General features: G+C 34.8%; 2 protein-coding genes across 4 annotated transcripts; one reads left to right on the forward strand and one right to left on the reverse strand.

The window, feature by feature from the left end:
* Positions 1–34: 34 nt before the first annotated feature.
* LOC134230059 (integral membrane protein 2A-like) lies at positions 35–7,299 on the reverse strand. Of its 3 annotated transcripts, XM_062711829.1 has the most exons (8): positions 7,139–7,299; positions 6,424–6,579; positions 5,517–5,537; positions 4,982–5,002; positions 1,549–1,857; positions 1,254–1,364; positions 802–955; positions 35–192 (listed from the first exon to the last, which is right to left on the reverse strand). In XM_062711829.1, the coding sequence occupies exons 1-8, from the start codon at positions 7,217–7,219 to the stop codon at positions 92–94; spliced, it is 954 nt and encodes a 317-aa protein (XP_062567813.1). In that variant the 5' UTR covers positions 7,220–7,299; the 3' UTR covers positions 35–91. The 3 variants fall into 3 exon arrangements, with proteins under 3 accessions (XP_062567813.1, XP_062567814.1, XP_062567815.1); XM_062711830.1 differs by lacking the exon at positions 4,982–5,002; XM_062711831.1 differs by lacking the exons at positions 4,982–5,002; positions 5,517–5,537.
* Positions 7,300–8,966: 1,667 nt separating this feature from the next.
* On the forward strand, positions 8,967–14,317 carry LOC134230055 (uncharacterized). The gene is made up of 4 exons (XM_062711824.1): positions 8,967–9,023; positions 9,127–9,154; positions 9,281–9,304; positions 10,326–14,317. The coding sequence occupies exons 1-4, from the start codon at positions 8,967–8,969 to the stop codon at positions 14,234–14,236; spliced, it is 4,020 nt and encodes a 1,339-aa protein (XP_062567808.1). The 3' UTR covers positions 14,237–14,317.
* The last annotated feature ends 836 nt before the right edge of the window (positions 14,318–15,153 follow it).

Below are 15,153 nucleotides of genomic sequence, written 5' to 3' on the forward strand. Positions count from 1 at the left end.
CTGCATTGTTTATCAAGAGATCCAAAAACTTCTCTTTTCCACTTAAGAAGTCACTAACACAGTTCGCTCCTACACTCGTTAGAACAGTCCTTTAATTACTATTACTCAGCTCAATCTCAATGAAGTTGTTGCCATTGGGCTCAAAGTAGCTGTACATTGCTTTCTTTCCTTCTGCAGCACGCTTGGCGATGACTGTCAAGAAATATTGTCAAGATTAGTTACAACAAAGACATGGATGGCTTATGGTAAAAAAGCAATCTATGTCCTCCATTTTCCAGGTTGTTTCTCAGAAATGTGCAATATGGTGTACAGAATAATCAAAAACAAGGCAAAAGGAAAATTATAGCTGTTAATTTTTGGCCATGTTGGATAAATTTGCACTTTGTTTGCATAATCTCATTTTTTTTCCATCTAAATTTGTCACTGTATTTAAAGGGCATTTAAGATATAATTTCAAATAAAAAACCTCATAATTTTTATATCTGTGGATTGAACAAAAGTTGTGCATCGACAGTATTAAGACTTCATTGAAAGCAATGTTTATAACAATTAATTGTTTTCTCTCCATAGAATTCTTTTCATACAAAAGTATCTTCAAGCTAGTTTTATAAGAAAATCATCTCCAATTTTGTTTTGCTGTTTTTGAGTAATTCCCCTTTACACAGTGACAAAAAAAATAAAAACAACAAATAAATGACAATGTAAGCATTTTAGTTTGGAAACCTCTTTTAACTCTGGTAAGAAGGCTTGATTGATTCTTTAATAATTCTGACTCAATTGTCCATGAAGACTAATACTTACAATGATCTCCCACCATTCTCTCCATTGTGTAGGTCTGGAAGTAAGAACACTCCTTCTCAATGTAACGGCCCAGGAATGAAATGTCCTTGAGAGCTGGCAAGGTCACACGGTACTGTTTTCGGAGCACCTCAGCCCGGGGCATGTAGTAACCAGTCTGAAAGATGTCAAACAATACAATATTCACAAACATATTAAAATCATGTACTGTAAACAAGAATAATATAGTTCAAAGGCTTTTGGAAATAATTACTTTCATAATGACAGTAACTTGACATAGGTAGGAATACCTTTTCAGAAAAAGTGGACATGTACTGGTAATCAAAATATTTTTTCTCATTACCTTTCCTTATTACATTTTTTTTATATCTTACTGCTAATAAGAGTATGATAATTTAAAAAAAAAAATTCTCTCTCTTTTTTTTTTTGCTTCTCAAAATAATAAGTATTCATACTGCAAATTTTTGGATGAGATCGATCCAGTCTTTTGGAGGAGTCACTTTACTTCTGTCCAGTTTCATTATGTAGCAAGACCTCTTATCATAGTCCACAATGGCTGTGTAGTTCTGCACAAATAAAAAGAAACATGACAATACACTTTCTTAAACAGCTTTTTGAGCAACATTTCATGTAATGCAAATCTACCAATTTCTCTTATGTTGCCTTTTTCCAACTACGGTAATTAATCCAAACTGCAAGTCTGCAACAAAATTTTTTTTAAAAATATTCTTTAATTCCCCCTAAAAATACCTTCTGGAAATCATGAAGAATCATGGTATCGCGGAAGTCCCTGAAACTTGGCATGTGGATTCTCTCGATCTGGTCATCAATGACCTGGACGTCCTCAGAAAGGTCATAGGGCACCATGTGGTGCTTGTGGTGTCTGTGGTGCTTGTTGGGCCTGCGGTGGGGCTTCAGTGTCTTATCCTCACTCCACAGCTGGTTAGACTGTAGGTTAGGGAGGAAGTGCGGCTCCTCCACGGGTTCCTCTGTCTTGATGTCATTGTTCTGGTAGTCATACTGCAGGTTAGCTCTGAATCCACACCTTCCTCGAGTGATCTGAAATTAAACAATTCTTGATTACTATGTGAATCAATGTGGAAATACAAAGTACCTCGATGAGAAGTCATGACTTTTCGAAGTAATTTAAACTTAATGCTCCATAAAAATTCAAATTTGCCATGTTTGCAGAAAAACAACACTTTTGAACATGATGTATCGTTACAATTATACTTATCATTATCATGATTAAGGGTGCTTACAAATATCAACGGTACATGGTATTTCAGCATTTAGCAAAAACACATCTAGATTTCATAATCTCAATCACCCATCTTAATTTCTATACTCAATAAGCAATTTATTAGTATTTTCTTATACTACTGTACTACTGAACAAATTGGACTGTTACTTTGTCATCATGAGTAATACCCAAATCCATCAAGTAACAGTGTTTTCCTGCCATGTTACATGTGTATCGATTTGTCAACACTGTAGGGCTAAATTTCATAGCCCACTCATGGTATGTTCAGCCTTATAACAAACATATTTTAACAGTCTCATCTTCAATCTAGGAAAATAATCATAATTCAAAATTTGCTTTTGTTTCAATTGACAAATCTTACTAAATGACAATTTAGGGGTTTCTTTTATTAACAATTTAATCAGACAGTGCAATTTATCAACCTAATTAAATTCAACTTTGTAGATCCACACCATACACATGTACACTGTGTTCTTAAGCAGTATGCATAGGGAAGGAACTAAGAAGTCTGATCAATGCTGATTTGAATTAGACTTAGCTATTTTAAAATTGTGGTAAATGCTTCATAGTTTTCAGAGTCTGAAGATAAAAGCAGTAAAAGTTACATTGTACAGCAAAGATGCTTATAACATGTATAATGAATTCACACTTATCATGCTAGTGTTTTTTATTCCTCGTGTTTCTGAAACATACTATGAACTCAATGGATATAATGAATTATGTTTATAATGATTCAAAAATTCATCCCTTGCACTTTGCTACTTGTGAGTTATATATACATGTGGAAAACAAGCAATCATGTGGAAGTTATACTATCTTTCCTATCTTGTCAACATGATGAGAGTGTCAAATCTGTGGAACATATAAACACACACACACAATCAACCTAAAAATAACACTCTCAGGAACAAAACTTCTTTTCATTGGCTATTTGTCAATTATCTAATACAGTGTATTAGGAAAATCTAAAAACATTTGTGTCATCAGTGCAAACTAAGAGAGGGAAGAGCAGGAAAATTACATGTACTGAATGTACCCAGTACATGTACATCCACTTGTGTAGTGACAAATTCATAAACAGGGAAACTTACACAATGACTGTTGTTGGTTCATTCTATTTTAACTCACTTCCTACATACCACATTGACTTATATAACTTTTTTTTGTAAACTTGAGGCCATCTTCAAAATAATGTTTGTTTGTTCTCTCCTAACTCAGGGTTAAAAGAATAAAAACATTTTCTTGGAAATGTCAAAATATTAGGAAATTACAGATAATTCTTGATATAAGAAAAAATTATCCTTTATTGCAAGGTAAAAAAAACACGAGTATATAGCCATTTTTAGCCAGTTGGTTAGAAGATGGTGTGATAATTAAAATGATGTTAAAAATAATTCATGTAAACTAATCCAAGACAACTGTCATAGCAATCAAACAGAGTCATGATGCCAAGAAATATTACTAAGATTAAATTTGAAACACCAAGATAGATTTTTCTTCCTTCTTACTGCCAGCATCCTTATTTGACAGAGTATTATTTTATGAAGATGTCATTCTCAGTAACGTTACACCTACTTCTAATTAGCCATGACAGTTTTCTTCATAATAAACCACACCATAATGTAACTGAAAACCTCTAACATTATTGTATCATTAAACCCATCTAGACAAATTTTTGTCCTTTACTTAGAAAACTGTGTGAGAATAAGAGTTTTATACAGGAAGATGGCTAGTCTCGCAGTCTCCTGTCTCCCAAGTAAAGAAAGTACTTGTGGGCAATTAAAACAGGACGCTGATGAAATGATACATTGTTTCATCTCCTGTCAGAGGGAAACTCAACTTTTAACTGATTTTTTTTTGTTAATATTTGACATGTGTGTTTGAATTGTTGTCAAGTCTTTCATTTTTTAAAATTTTTGTTTTTAATCTTAGTTTACATAATTTTTCCCCCAATTGGCATCAAGTTCAAGAATTCTTACGAGTTAACAATAAATTTGTAGACCTATCAAAAAAGATTTTTTTCATTATTTAGTAAAGACTGAAGTATTTACATAATTTATAGTGAAAAATTACTAATTCCGTTTCTGTGATGTAAAGGCATTCAAACCATTTGAAGCAAAATACTTCCTCCATCACTACTTCAATAAACATGTTAAAAGCACTCTATCTGACAATGTCCTGAAAATTTGGAAAATCCTCTACCCATGAATTAAACAATCAATAAAATTACAAATTATTTACAGTTTTAAATCATTTGTAACAAATCAAGCAAAACATATTTTTTACAAATGATATTTACAATTAGAATTCCCTAGCATCCATCCTCATTCAGTTTGCCAATAATTCAAAATTATCACCATTAGCTTTTAACACATGTTTGAAAGCAAGGTAAAAGGTGTGAAAGTCAGAATAATGGATTTTAGATTTTTATATGATGGTGCATTACTAATAACATATTTTGATCAGAAAGAAAAAGGGAATTAAGATTAGTCAGAAAAAGAAGCACTTGGACCCATATTAATGTTTTAAATACTAACTGTAAGATTTAGTAAAACGTTTCCATTTTTAAAAAAAAATATATTATTACCTCTTTATCATGTACATCAACATGTTTCGATGTATACTAAAAGGAAATTGTGATATTTCGTACGCATTAATATTATCAAGCAAAAAAAGAATATTAAAAATATCCCACCCCTGTTCAGAAAATATTTTAACAATTACCTCGTAGAAATTGAAGGTATTTTCCTCTTGAGTTTTTAAGATTTTTTTTTCCAACTACAAGATATTAATTTGTCAATGGGTAAAATTCAATGAAAAAGCCAAAATTAGATGCTACATGCATTATAATGTGTAAATTTATTGGAGCAAGACTAAGTATTTGACTTTAAAATATATAGGAACAAATCTCTTACTCACCCCTTTGACATTTTTATAAGTCTACGAAAAAGATGTGTTTTTGAAACATTTTAATTAGTCTCTGTATTGCAGCTCTGATGGCAAAGATCAAAGTTTCTCAAATGCATATAAATCTTCAAGGTCAAGAGATAAATAATACTGGCACAAGGAACATGAGAAAAACTTGTGTAAAATCCCTAGCTTTAACTGGTCAAAAGTCATGACTGAAGAAAGTTTTTAAGTTTTAATTTGCCCAATTTCTAACTACAAGATATTAATTTTTCAATGGGTAAAATTCAATGGAAAAGCCAAATTTAGAATGAAGTTCTTGAAAACAGTATTTGGTCAACATGATCAAGTCATCTTTTGAAATATAGTGCATAGTCTGAAGGATTCTGCTGGTATGTGTATGTAGGGGGAGGGCAAAGGGACAGGGGTCAAGTTGGGAAAAATAGACATATAATAGAGCAAGCTATCTACATGCATTATTATGTGTAGATTTATTGGAGCAAAACTAAGTATTTGACTTTTAAATATGAACAAATCTCTTACTCACCCCTTTGACATTTTTATAAGTCTACAAAATAAAAAGTGTTTTTGAAACATTAATTGGTCTCTGTATTGCAGCTCATGGCAAAGATTAAATTTACTCAAATGCAAGTAAATCTTAAAGGTCAAGGTCAAGAGATGAAAATTATCAGCACCCAAAAAAGGTTTTTGTCACAAGGAACATGATAAAACTTGTGTGAAATGTGAAATTCCTATCATTAACTGGTCATAAGTCATGGCTGAGATAAGAGTTTTGAAGATTTTTCCTAAATGTAGGTCAAATTTCAAGGTCAAGAGGTCAAATATGTTGGTACCCAAAGAAAGGCATTATCACCATGATCATGATGATCACTGAGAATACAACTGTGAATGAAAGCCTAAATAAACAGCAATTGTTCAAAATTTAATGCCAAGGTTAAAGTTTTTGCAGACACACAGACACGCAGATTGAGGAATAGAGCATAAACCTGATGCCCCCAAAGGCATAAGAATGACTTATCATCATATCACAATTTTGTATTTCCTACAGATGTAAAATGCATGTACTAACTAACTGTTCAAAAAAAAGTGGCCTTATACATATTATATGTGGAGTAAGAGAGAGCAATGGAGTAAGAAAGTGCAAGAGGGAAAGATAGACATCTGCTTAAAGTTCATTATTATTCATTGTTTATGCAGATATTATTAAACTGTTATCAGAAAATCCTCAGTATTCTGATTCAACCCTCTTTACTATCTTGTGCAGTTCATAAATAAGATACAATTAGTATAAATTAGTATAGCTAAAAAAAAAATGTTATTTAAGCTAGTACACACTTTACATGCTTTTCCTGGTAATATTTGTGTGTAGACCAATATTTTCCTTAAGTGTTCTTTAGCTGACTCCACAATTAAAGCCTTGTTTAATTCTTTACCTTGTGAGAGAGTCTTCTGTAGAGCAGGACACCACCGGTAATCCCCGCCGCCAGGACCAGAATAGCCACCAGAATCAGGAAGAGGTTAAGCCAGGCCTTGGAGTGGCGCCTGGGTGGTGGGACCACATCCACTTCTGCTGGGACCTCTGCGTCAGTCTTCAAAACATGGCAAATAAAATGTTTAACTTCAAAAAACAATATCACTAGGAGTCAATGGTGATATGAATATATTATAAATGATGTTCATGTTTGTGTTTCCAACATATCAAAAACATCTTGACATTGACATTCAGACATTCAACTTTTCATTGTCATCCTCATATTTTTATGTCACAGAGAATGAGCATACAGTATTGGTAATGACAATACATATCCTTTTATACTGAACTAAACTTCACTTTCAAAAAAAAAAGAACACGGTTTAAACCGGGGGGGGGGGGGGGCTTACACAACCTATTTTTATTTCTGGGTCAATTGCTCAAAAAAAAAACTTTTAAAAAGTAGTAAAATGTTAACCTAATAATGACAATGCAACTCATTGCTGATTTTTTTCTGGTTGAAGAGATTGTACAATGTACACTTGTTCGCCAGCTGATAATCTAGTAGCTCTATCGCGAAAAACGAAACAAGTCCTTGTTCATTTTGTTGTCCAACTGAAATACTCTAATTCCTTTTTTACAAGACATCTTTCAATAATTCACTAAAAGTTACCTACCACTACAGCTGCAAGGAGCTTCTGTTCCAAAATATCCTTCTTCTCATTCTTCTCTTGATTGTTAACTTTATAAATCGTCATTTTCGTGTCTTCTGTTTACGAGAATTTGTTGTCAAAATGGCGTCTTAAAGTCACTTCAGGCTATTTATAGACTACAACGAGCGACAACTCCGTTCTAGGGTCAGCTGTTCAAAAATGCTTGGAAAAAACCAAAAGTATAATTTATATTTAGGATTATTAAATAATTTTTTTTTTTTAAAAATCCAGAAATATTTTATTGTCGAAAGTGCTTAGAGGGTTCGGGGACTTAGTATAAAGGTCCCTGGAGGGTTTGAATGGCAAACAACAATATTTTGTGTTTAATATATTTTTTAAAAAACAAAATCGGCACAAAATGAGGGGAAAAAAAAGAAAAAATTCAAATATTCTTCAGAAGGACATTTTCTATTAAAAATAGAAAAAAATCCTATGATTTTTTATTTTTTTACTTTTATCGACTATTTAAAAGAATTTAACTCCCTATTACCAGTTGATTACAGATATCTTTCAGATCGAATAAAAAAAGAGATTCAAACACTACCGTGAAAAGATAGAAAGATTGGATAAACAGAATTTTGTAATAATTGAAGAAAAAATATATCCCATCCTACCCCGGATATGTGTGTGTGTGGGGGTGGGGGGGGTCTGGTTTGGAGTGCTAACAAATAGTCGAATATTAATTAAATATAATTCGACGACTTGATCGATATCCAAATATGAATATTTAAAGGAAGGGGGGGGGGGGGGTAGTACTGGATATCGAACTGTGACACTACTGTGTGACATTCAATGTTGTATCTAAAAAGTTTTTTGTTCTGGGATTTTGAACTTAATGGTATCCTAGTAATTAATAATCCCCGTCTTGAAAATATGATCTGATGTAGTATCATAATTTAATTCGGTAGTGTATACCAGCTAGAAAACTAATGATCATTGACCTTAAATTGCGTAGGTTAAAGTGTCATTCTGTTCTGTTGTATCAGGAAGTATATGATTTAATACCTTACTTGATTATCTCTTACTGTACAAGTACATGTATACGCATCCTTATCTTTTTGCAAATCAAAATCTAAAAATAAAATATTTTTTAAAAAAAACTATGTGTACCAAAGACTGCAATTCTATCTCTTAGTAGACATGTATATATCTTTTAATATAAAACTAAAAAAGATGATATAATTGTAAAATGAATCAGGAATCATTTATTCTATGAAATATATCTGGCATACTCTAAACGAATATTAGAATATGAATTATATTTAAAAAACTATGTAGCCCTATAGATTTGTTGTTTTCTGAAAGTTATTCATGTTATTCTTTCAAAAGAAAAAAATTAATTGACCACACTCTTGCAGAAACTCTATAAGTTGGTGAATATTTATAATTTATAAATCTATAATATTTTATCTTGAAAAGGATAGGGTGCTAACACAACTGACACATCCTTCCCACAAGTGCTTAATTTGAGGACATGACCAAGTTTGTGAACGGCACGGTGTAGGGGAGGGGTCTACCATTGAGTTTTATCTTCAGAGAGAGTCAGCTATTACTATTCCTTTTAAAAGGGGGAGTCCAATTTTACTTTTTTTTTTCTTTTTTTTTTCCCCCCCCCTCCACCCCCGGCAAACTCCAAGTCGTGGCTTGAGACTTGGAGAGAATCGTACATTTTGACTGTGGTTTACGACGATGATGTGGTATTTTTAACTCTAAGTCTCTAACGGAGTTATCGTTCCCGCCTGCTTCTGGTGATGCAAATATGCTTATGACGTCATAGAGATTTAACCAAACAATGGCCCGACGTCACAATGGCTACTATGTTTTCATAGTTTCTATGTTGAATATTCAGGTAAGACTTGTTTAGGCTCTGATGGCCAATCCGATACCAGTTATAATATTTAGACTAGTACAAATTTTGTTCACTCTAAAACGAGAGCCTCTTTCTTTTTTAGTTGCAACGAAAGACAATCGAAGTGCTGGGTAAAAAGCCTTAAAACAATGGCTAGCCAGGATCAGGCGTCGCCATCAGACGAGAGCCTCTTTCTTTTTTAGTTGCAACGAAAGACAATCGAAGTGCTGGGTAAAAAGCCTTAAAACAATGGCTAGAAGCTTATACAGATGCCATTGGTGGTAAATAGTAGTTTGCTAACCATATAATACAATATACATATAAATCATAAAGTTAACTGACCATTACTTGATCTCTTACTTGATATATTTACATATAAATACTCGGGGGGACTGTGTTTGTTATTAAACCTCCCTCTCTGAAAAAGTAGGGGAGTGCGTATAAAGTGTGAGTGTCACGAACTTTGCCATTGTACAATGAACTCATACGGGTGATCTCTTCCTTTGCTTAACACAACACGAGGACACCCGCGGGCTGTTGGTATCCGATGATGGTTGACATTCGACCCATCTCTTATCTGTTCATACCAAGTAATTGGAGGGGGTGGCGGTGTAGGGGCTGTTTAGCATTTTTCTTCATATATATTCAATTGATCCAGTTTTGTTTTCTTTTTGGGAAGTGGCCTGGGGAAGGAGGGGGGGGGGGGGGTGAAGATTGGGTTTTATTCATAAGGTTTATTTGCCAGAATCCTCTCATTCCTGCTTTTCCAAGTTTATTAGGAAGTAAGAATGAATTTTATAAAAATGTTATTATTGGGTGTGGTACAATAAATATACTACTAGTAATTGTTCTTTCGATAAAGAATATTAAATATAATTTTACTGGTAAGAGGGAGTGTAACAACCTGAAGGTGTATTGTTCTGATGTTTAAAGAAAGATTGAATGTATACGTTATTTTCTGCAAAAATTCAGTTATTTCGGTGGCGCAGGGGCGCTATCGACAATCACATGAATACCCTGATATATACGTAAAGGGAAGTTGAAAGAAAGAAAAATATATATGGAATCTTTTTTCGGTATAATTATTTTATGATTTTCATCAATGTTTATAGATGAAACTTAATTATATCATATTCCTATTAACTTAAAGTATTGCAAGTTTGTGTTGACCCAACCAGAACTTGGAAAACGTGAATGAATACCCAGTATTTATATTTTCGAATTCAAGTTTCACGACCCCTTCTCTAAAATACGGTTAATGTGTAAATGAACGGACAATTCCATATTCCCATTTCTTTTCAGATCATTTCGCAGAAGAGTTCACCGAGGATGCATCTTTAGAATGGGATTGTTTTGCAGATGAAAATTATGACATCATATGTCATGCGGAAAAAGTTGATGATTTTTACTGGGCTGACATCAGTAAGACGCAGTCTACTGATAAAAAAGATTATCCAGTTGGAGATGGACAGAGTCTGGATCAAAATTCATCCTCTCTACAAACTACAATCTGGACACCGTTCAAAGAGAAAATACCACGCAAAGAAAACTCAACTGAACTTTTATCCGCAACATCTTCCATGACGGATTATTTCAGTTGTTTTGATTCAGATTCTGACGATGAAGAAAGGAAAGAAACTCGGCATTTTGATGCAGAGTTCTCTAGTTTGAATCTCTGTCTAAATATCTCAGTTACGGATAGAAACAACGAGCCTCGGATTTTCATTACTACAAAGACGGAGAGAAAGAATCAGTCCCCAGAAGGAAATTCCAGATGGCTGTCTGAAGAGACAGATCTACTTTGCAATGCGTCAGAATCCTCATTTCTTTCCGAATTCGATGATTACGAATTCATCAATTTTTCGGATTTGCATTCCATGGTAAATGACCAGAACAATTTAAGTGTAACACGGTATCGCCTAGTAGACATTTCAGATTCAGATATGGAATACTTTCTGGAACACGTTCCCGAGGCAGATATACAGCCAAAGGAATTTTTGCCTTCATGGTGTCAAATTTTCAAACCAAGTACCGAGGAAATTTTCAAACCAAGTACCGAGGAAACAGAAAAGGAGGTAACAAAGCATGATGTTAGAAGTATTGTGGACTCTTTTGAGAGTTTGATCAAAGCAGAAGAAGACAGCTGTAAAACGTCATCTCCAAAAATTAGAAAGGACGATCAGGTCAATGTGAAAGTTGAAACTGAATTGGTTAAAAGGGCTGAAAAGAACTTCGAAACAAACACACAGGAAACAGTTACTACATTCATAATGGATTATGAAGAAGATTATACAGACGAATGTTTTCAGGTCTTTCGAAAGTTAAGCGAACGCATCATACAAGAAAGTTTCCACGAACTAGAATTGGAGTCACAGTGTGATTTGTCATTAATGAACACTGAACAGGTTATGCCCTGTGGTGGTGGAATTGAGGCATCGAATTTTGAAGGAGAACAAAGCCAGTTCATCAATACAACAAAGTATCTAAGCATCGAGGAGAAGAAAGTTCCACTTGGTCAAGAGGATGATGAGAAGTTTATAATGGCTTTGGAAGCCACAAAAATTAAAGATCAGGCAACAAAACTTACAATTCAGGCACAAATGAATTGTGAAAGAGAAGAAATCGTCAAAAGCATTTTCTATACTCAGGAAAAGTTTAGTTTGCCTTCTGAAATGCCAATTCAAATAAAAGAGAAGTATTTTGAACAAAGCAATGCGCACACATCTAAGGACATTGCTATGATAGATAAAGGGAGTATGGAGAACGAAACGGACCAGGAAGTATGGCGCAAACAAGGTCAACTGGTACCTGTCGCATGTACCTCTGTGGAAATTCCTTCGCAAGTGATTATTAGTACATTGACACCAGTATATAACGCTTTAGAAGAATACAATGATCACCGTTACATTTGTGCAGGTGATACTGTCCCAAAGGCTGCAACATTCAGCAAACCACCAGCTTCCTACAAGGAAAATGTTCCTGTAAGAATCGGCCAACAAAACCGAGAATATAACACACGTAGTTTTTTCACAATCTTTTTAGATCATTTAGATTATACGTCCGCTCCTGTGCAAGAATACATCCAAGAGGAACAAGAAATGGTATGGAATAAATTCGGACAAATCGTACCAGTTAAGGAAAATTGCTCAAACTTTAAACAGGAACAAAATGCTTATTCACTTCTCCCTTTTCAACAAGAAAACAGCAGTATGGGAGAACAAAAATCCAAGCATCCTTTGCAAACAACTTCAACTAGAAGTACAGGAGAAGAGAACATCCGTACTGTGGTTCCTCTACAGAAAAATTTGTTCGACTCACAAAAAGGGGATGGGCAGAGGTTTAGAAATGCCAGAGAAATGAGGAACGGAAAAATTGTACCTACACAGGTACACATTGGATCTCTTCCTTTACACCAAGCAGACAATAGTTTATATAATCAAAAACACTTGAACCCTATGGAAAACACTCCTTTCAGAACTGCTGATAAAGAAAAGAATCGTACTTTGGAATCTTTGCAGAAAAATTCGTTTGAGACACAAAAAGGGGTTGAGCAGAGGTTTGAGAATACCAAAAGAATGAGATGTGAACAGATTGTACCTGTTGAGGAAGATCGCTTCAAAACTACACTGGAACATCTTCCTTTACACCAAGCAAAGATAAGTCAGGGTAATCAAGAGCAAAAAGACCCTCTCCAAAACGCTTCTCACAATATTGCTGATAGAGGGTACAATCGTAATCTGGCGTGTCTTCAGAAAACGCTGTTTGAGTCACAAAACGGTGATGGGCACAGTTTTATGAATGTTAAAGGAATGAAGGATGGAAAAACTACACAGCACACCAAAGAGGAACTGTGTGGCCCAGTGTCAAAATACACACAGAAACGTCGATCCAGAATGACACAAGACAAGCCACAAGAAACTCGGTCAGAGCTTACAAACGTACGAAACATATCGGAAGTCCTTGGAAAAATTGAGAAAATCTGCCTTGGTAAGACTGTGCATCTCCGGCAGGAGTACATTATCCAAGACAAAGGGAACATTTCAACTGATATATTCAAACTGGCATCAGATCATGCTGCAGTTCCAAATCCTTGCGTTTTCCAGAAAAGTTACGAGCCTGCGCGATTGAATTCTGAAAAATATCAATTCAAGAAAGGGAATCGAAGCTCATTACCGGCATCTGATAAGAACACAAAGAAAAGCCATGGAACAGGCCAAGTGGAAGATGATGGGAACAGAGAAAATACACTCAAATTGCAATATCAGTCGGCGGAGAGTACAATTAGACTAGAATATACTCGTCAAGATGAAGTCAATGCAGGCTTACAAAACAAACAGGAGCAGGATCTATCCCTGGTACCTGCCGGGATACCTGGGCATCAAGAACCACTTCCAATTAACAAGCATTCCAAGAGGATTATCGAACACGGCAAAACTGTTTACATGGATGAAAATAGCTGGCGTTCACAGGGTAGAGTGGCTAAATTATGTAAAATTTTTGAAGACAGTGGGTCGAAAGTACCGAAAATTACTTATCGTCTGTCACAGGGAACCAACAAATCTCCAGCAGTAAAACCACAGCCCCGTCTTATAGTAAAGGAGGAGGGTCCAAAACAAGCTACCAGCAAAAAAGAAGACAAGTCTCCTAAAAGATTTGACTTTGATAGATATCTCCAAAAGAGAGGGGAAAACTTAATGACAAGGAAGGATCACAATGACATCAGTGATGAGTCCTATTACCATGTGGCAAAGTTGCTGACTATCCGAATCATTGCCAATGCCAGAATAGAAGTTTCCAGGGAGTATATTGAACACGATTACTCCAAACAAAAGACAGCGAGAAAAGAAAAATTGGATGTTCCCCCAAGAACTAGCTTCCCACAATCAACTTGCTGCAGTGCCAATATGTTGAACGATAAAATTTGTAGAAGAGATGCAAACGAATTTGCTCCTCATCATTCCAAACAAACATCAGAGCTAACACAGCTGCAACGGAATAAGAAGAATGAAAAACCAAAGAATGTTGTGTCAAGCAAAACATATCGTAAAACTTCAAAGGAAGAAGCTCAGCCAAGGGAATATGAAGAAAGGAAAGCTTCCGGACAGCATCAGGGGAGACAAAGAGTTTGGCTGAGGGAGGCAGAGCAGTGTAACGGTTACCTCCCCAACCCTCCAATAGACCAGAAAAGAAAACGAGTTCAATTCGATGTCTAAAAACATATCTGTTAAAAAAAGTCATTTCTGTGAGGTTAAACTGTGAAGTATCTAATTTTTTTGCATGTAAAATAAAATTTAATGCACATTTCTTCCTCTTTTGTTCATTATCAGAAATGCTTGTGCCAAGTAATGAAATATTATACATTTATACTTTGTTTATAGTCCATATAGGTGAATCAATCACAAAAAGTTTCAGGTTTCATAATACATGTATTCTGTACAAAAATTACATTTACCGTTACATGAAATATGCATCTACCGGCTTCTATGATAAATGGAAATATTAGTTAAAAGGCAAGTGTATTGAATTTTTAGTTAAAGTGAGCACAAGTACCGTATACAGTACAAGACCAATGTTATACCCATGAAGGGAGATACATTTTAAGCATTTTGAAAGCTATAATGCAGGTGTCATCTCATGCCGTTCTTCACCTAGAATTAAACACAACATGCTTTATTGAGCAAACCTATTCATGAGCTATTGATGGATTGTATGTTGTTTTATGTCCCATTCAAGAATATTTCACTGGTATAGAGATGTCACCATATATCAGTGAAGGGATACAAATTTTGACCTTAACTTGGCACTCAGGGCCATTAAGCAATGAGGGATCTTTGTCATGCCAATGTCTAACGTGACCCAGCTAGGTTTTAAAGGTCTCATCCCGAGGACCCGCAACTTTCACTTCAAGGTGCTGAACACATGGTAAAGGAATGGTTGCTACATATATTTTATGCACTTGGGTCAGATTTGAACTCATGACCTGAACACGGAGGGAGCACTCCACGGGCTGTCATGATGGTCATGTACTATTGTCATACCAACAAGTTCAATGTCTTGCTACAGGTATTTCCTACAGATATCTCTAAAATCAGTTGAAATATTAGATGACATTCTGCGATTCCTATTGCCA

The sequence above is a fragment of the Saccostrea cucullata genome, unplaced genomic scaffold (assembly GCF_032062105.1).
Source record: "Saccostrea cucullata isolate Sc308-1 unplaced genomic scaffold, CSIRO_AGI_Scuc_v1 ctg218, whole genome shotgun sequence".
Classification (NCBI taxonomy): Eukaryota; Metazoa; Mollusca; class Bivalvia; order Ostreida; family Ostreidae; genus Saccostrea; species Saccostrea cuccullata.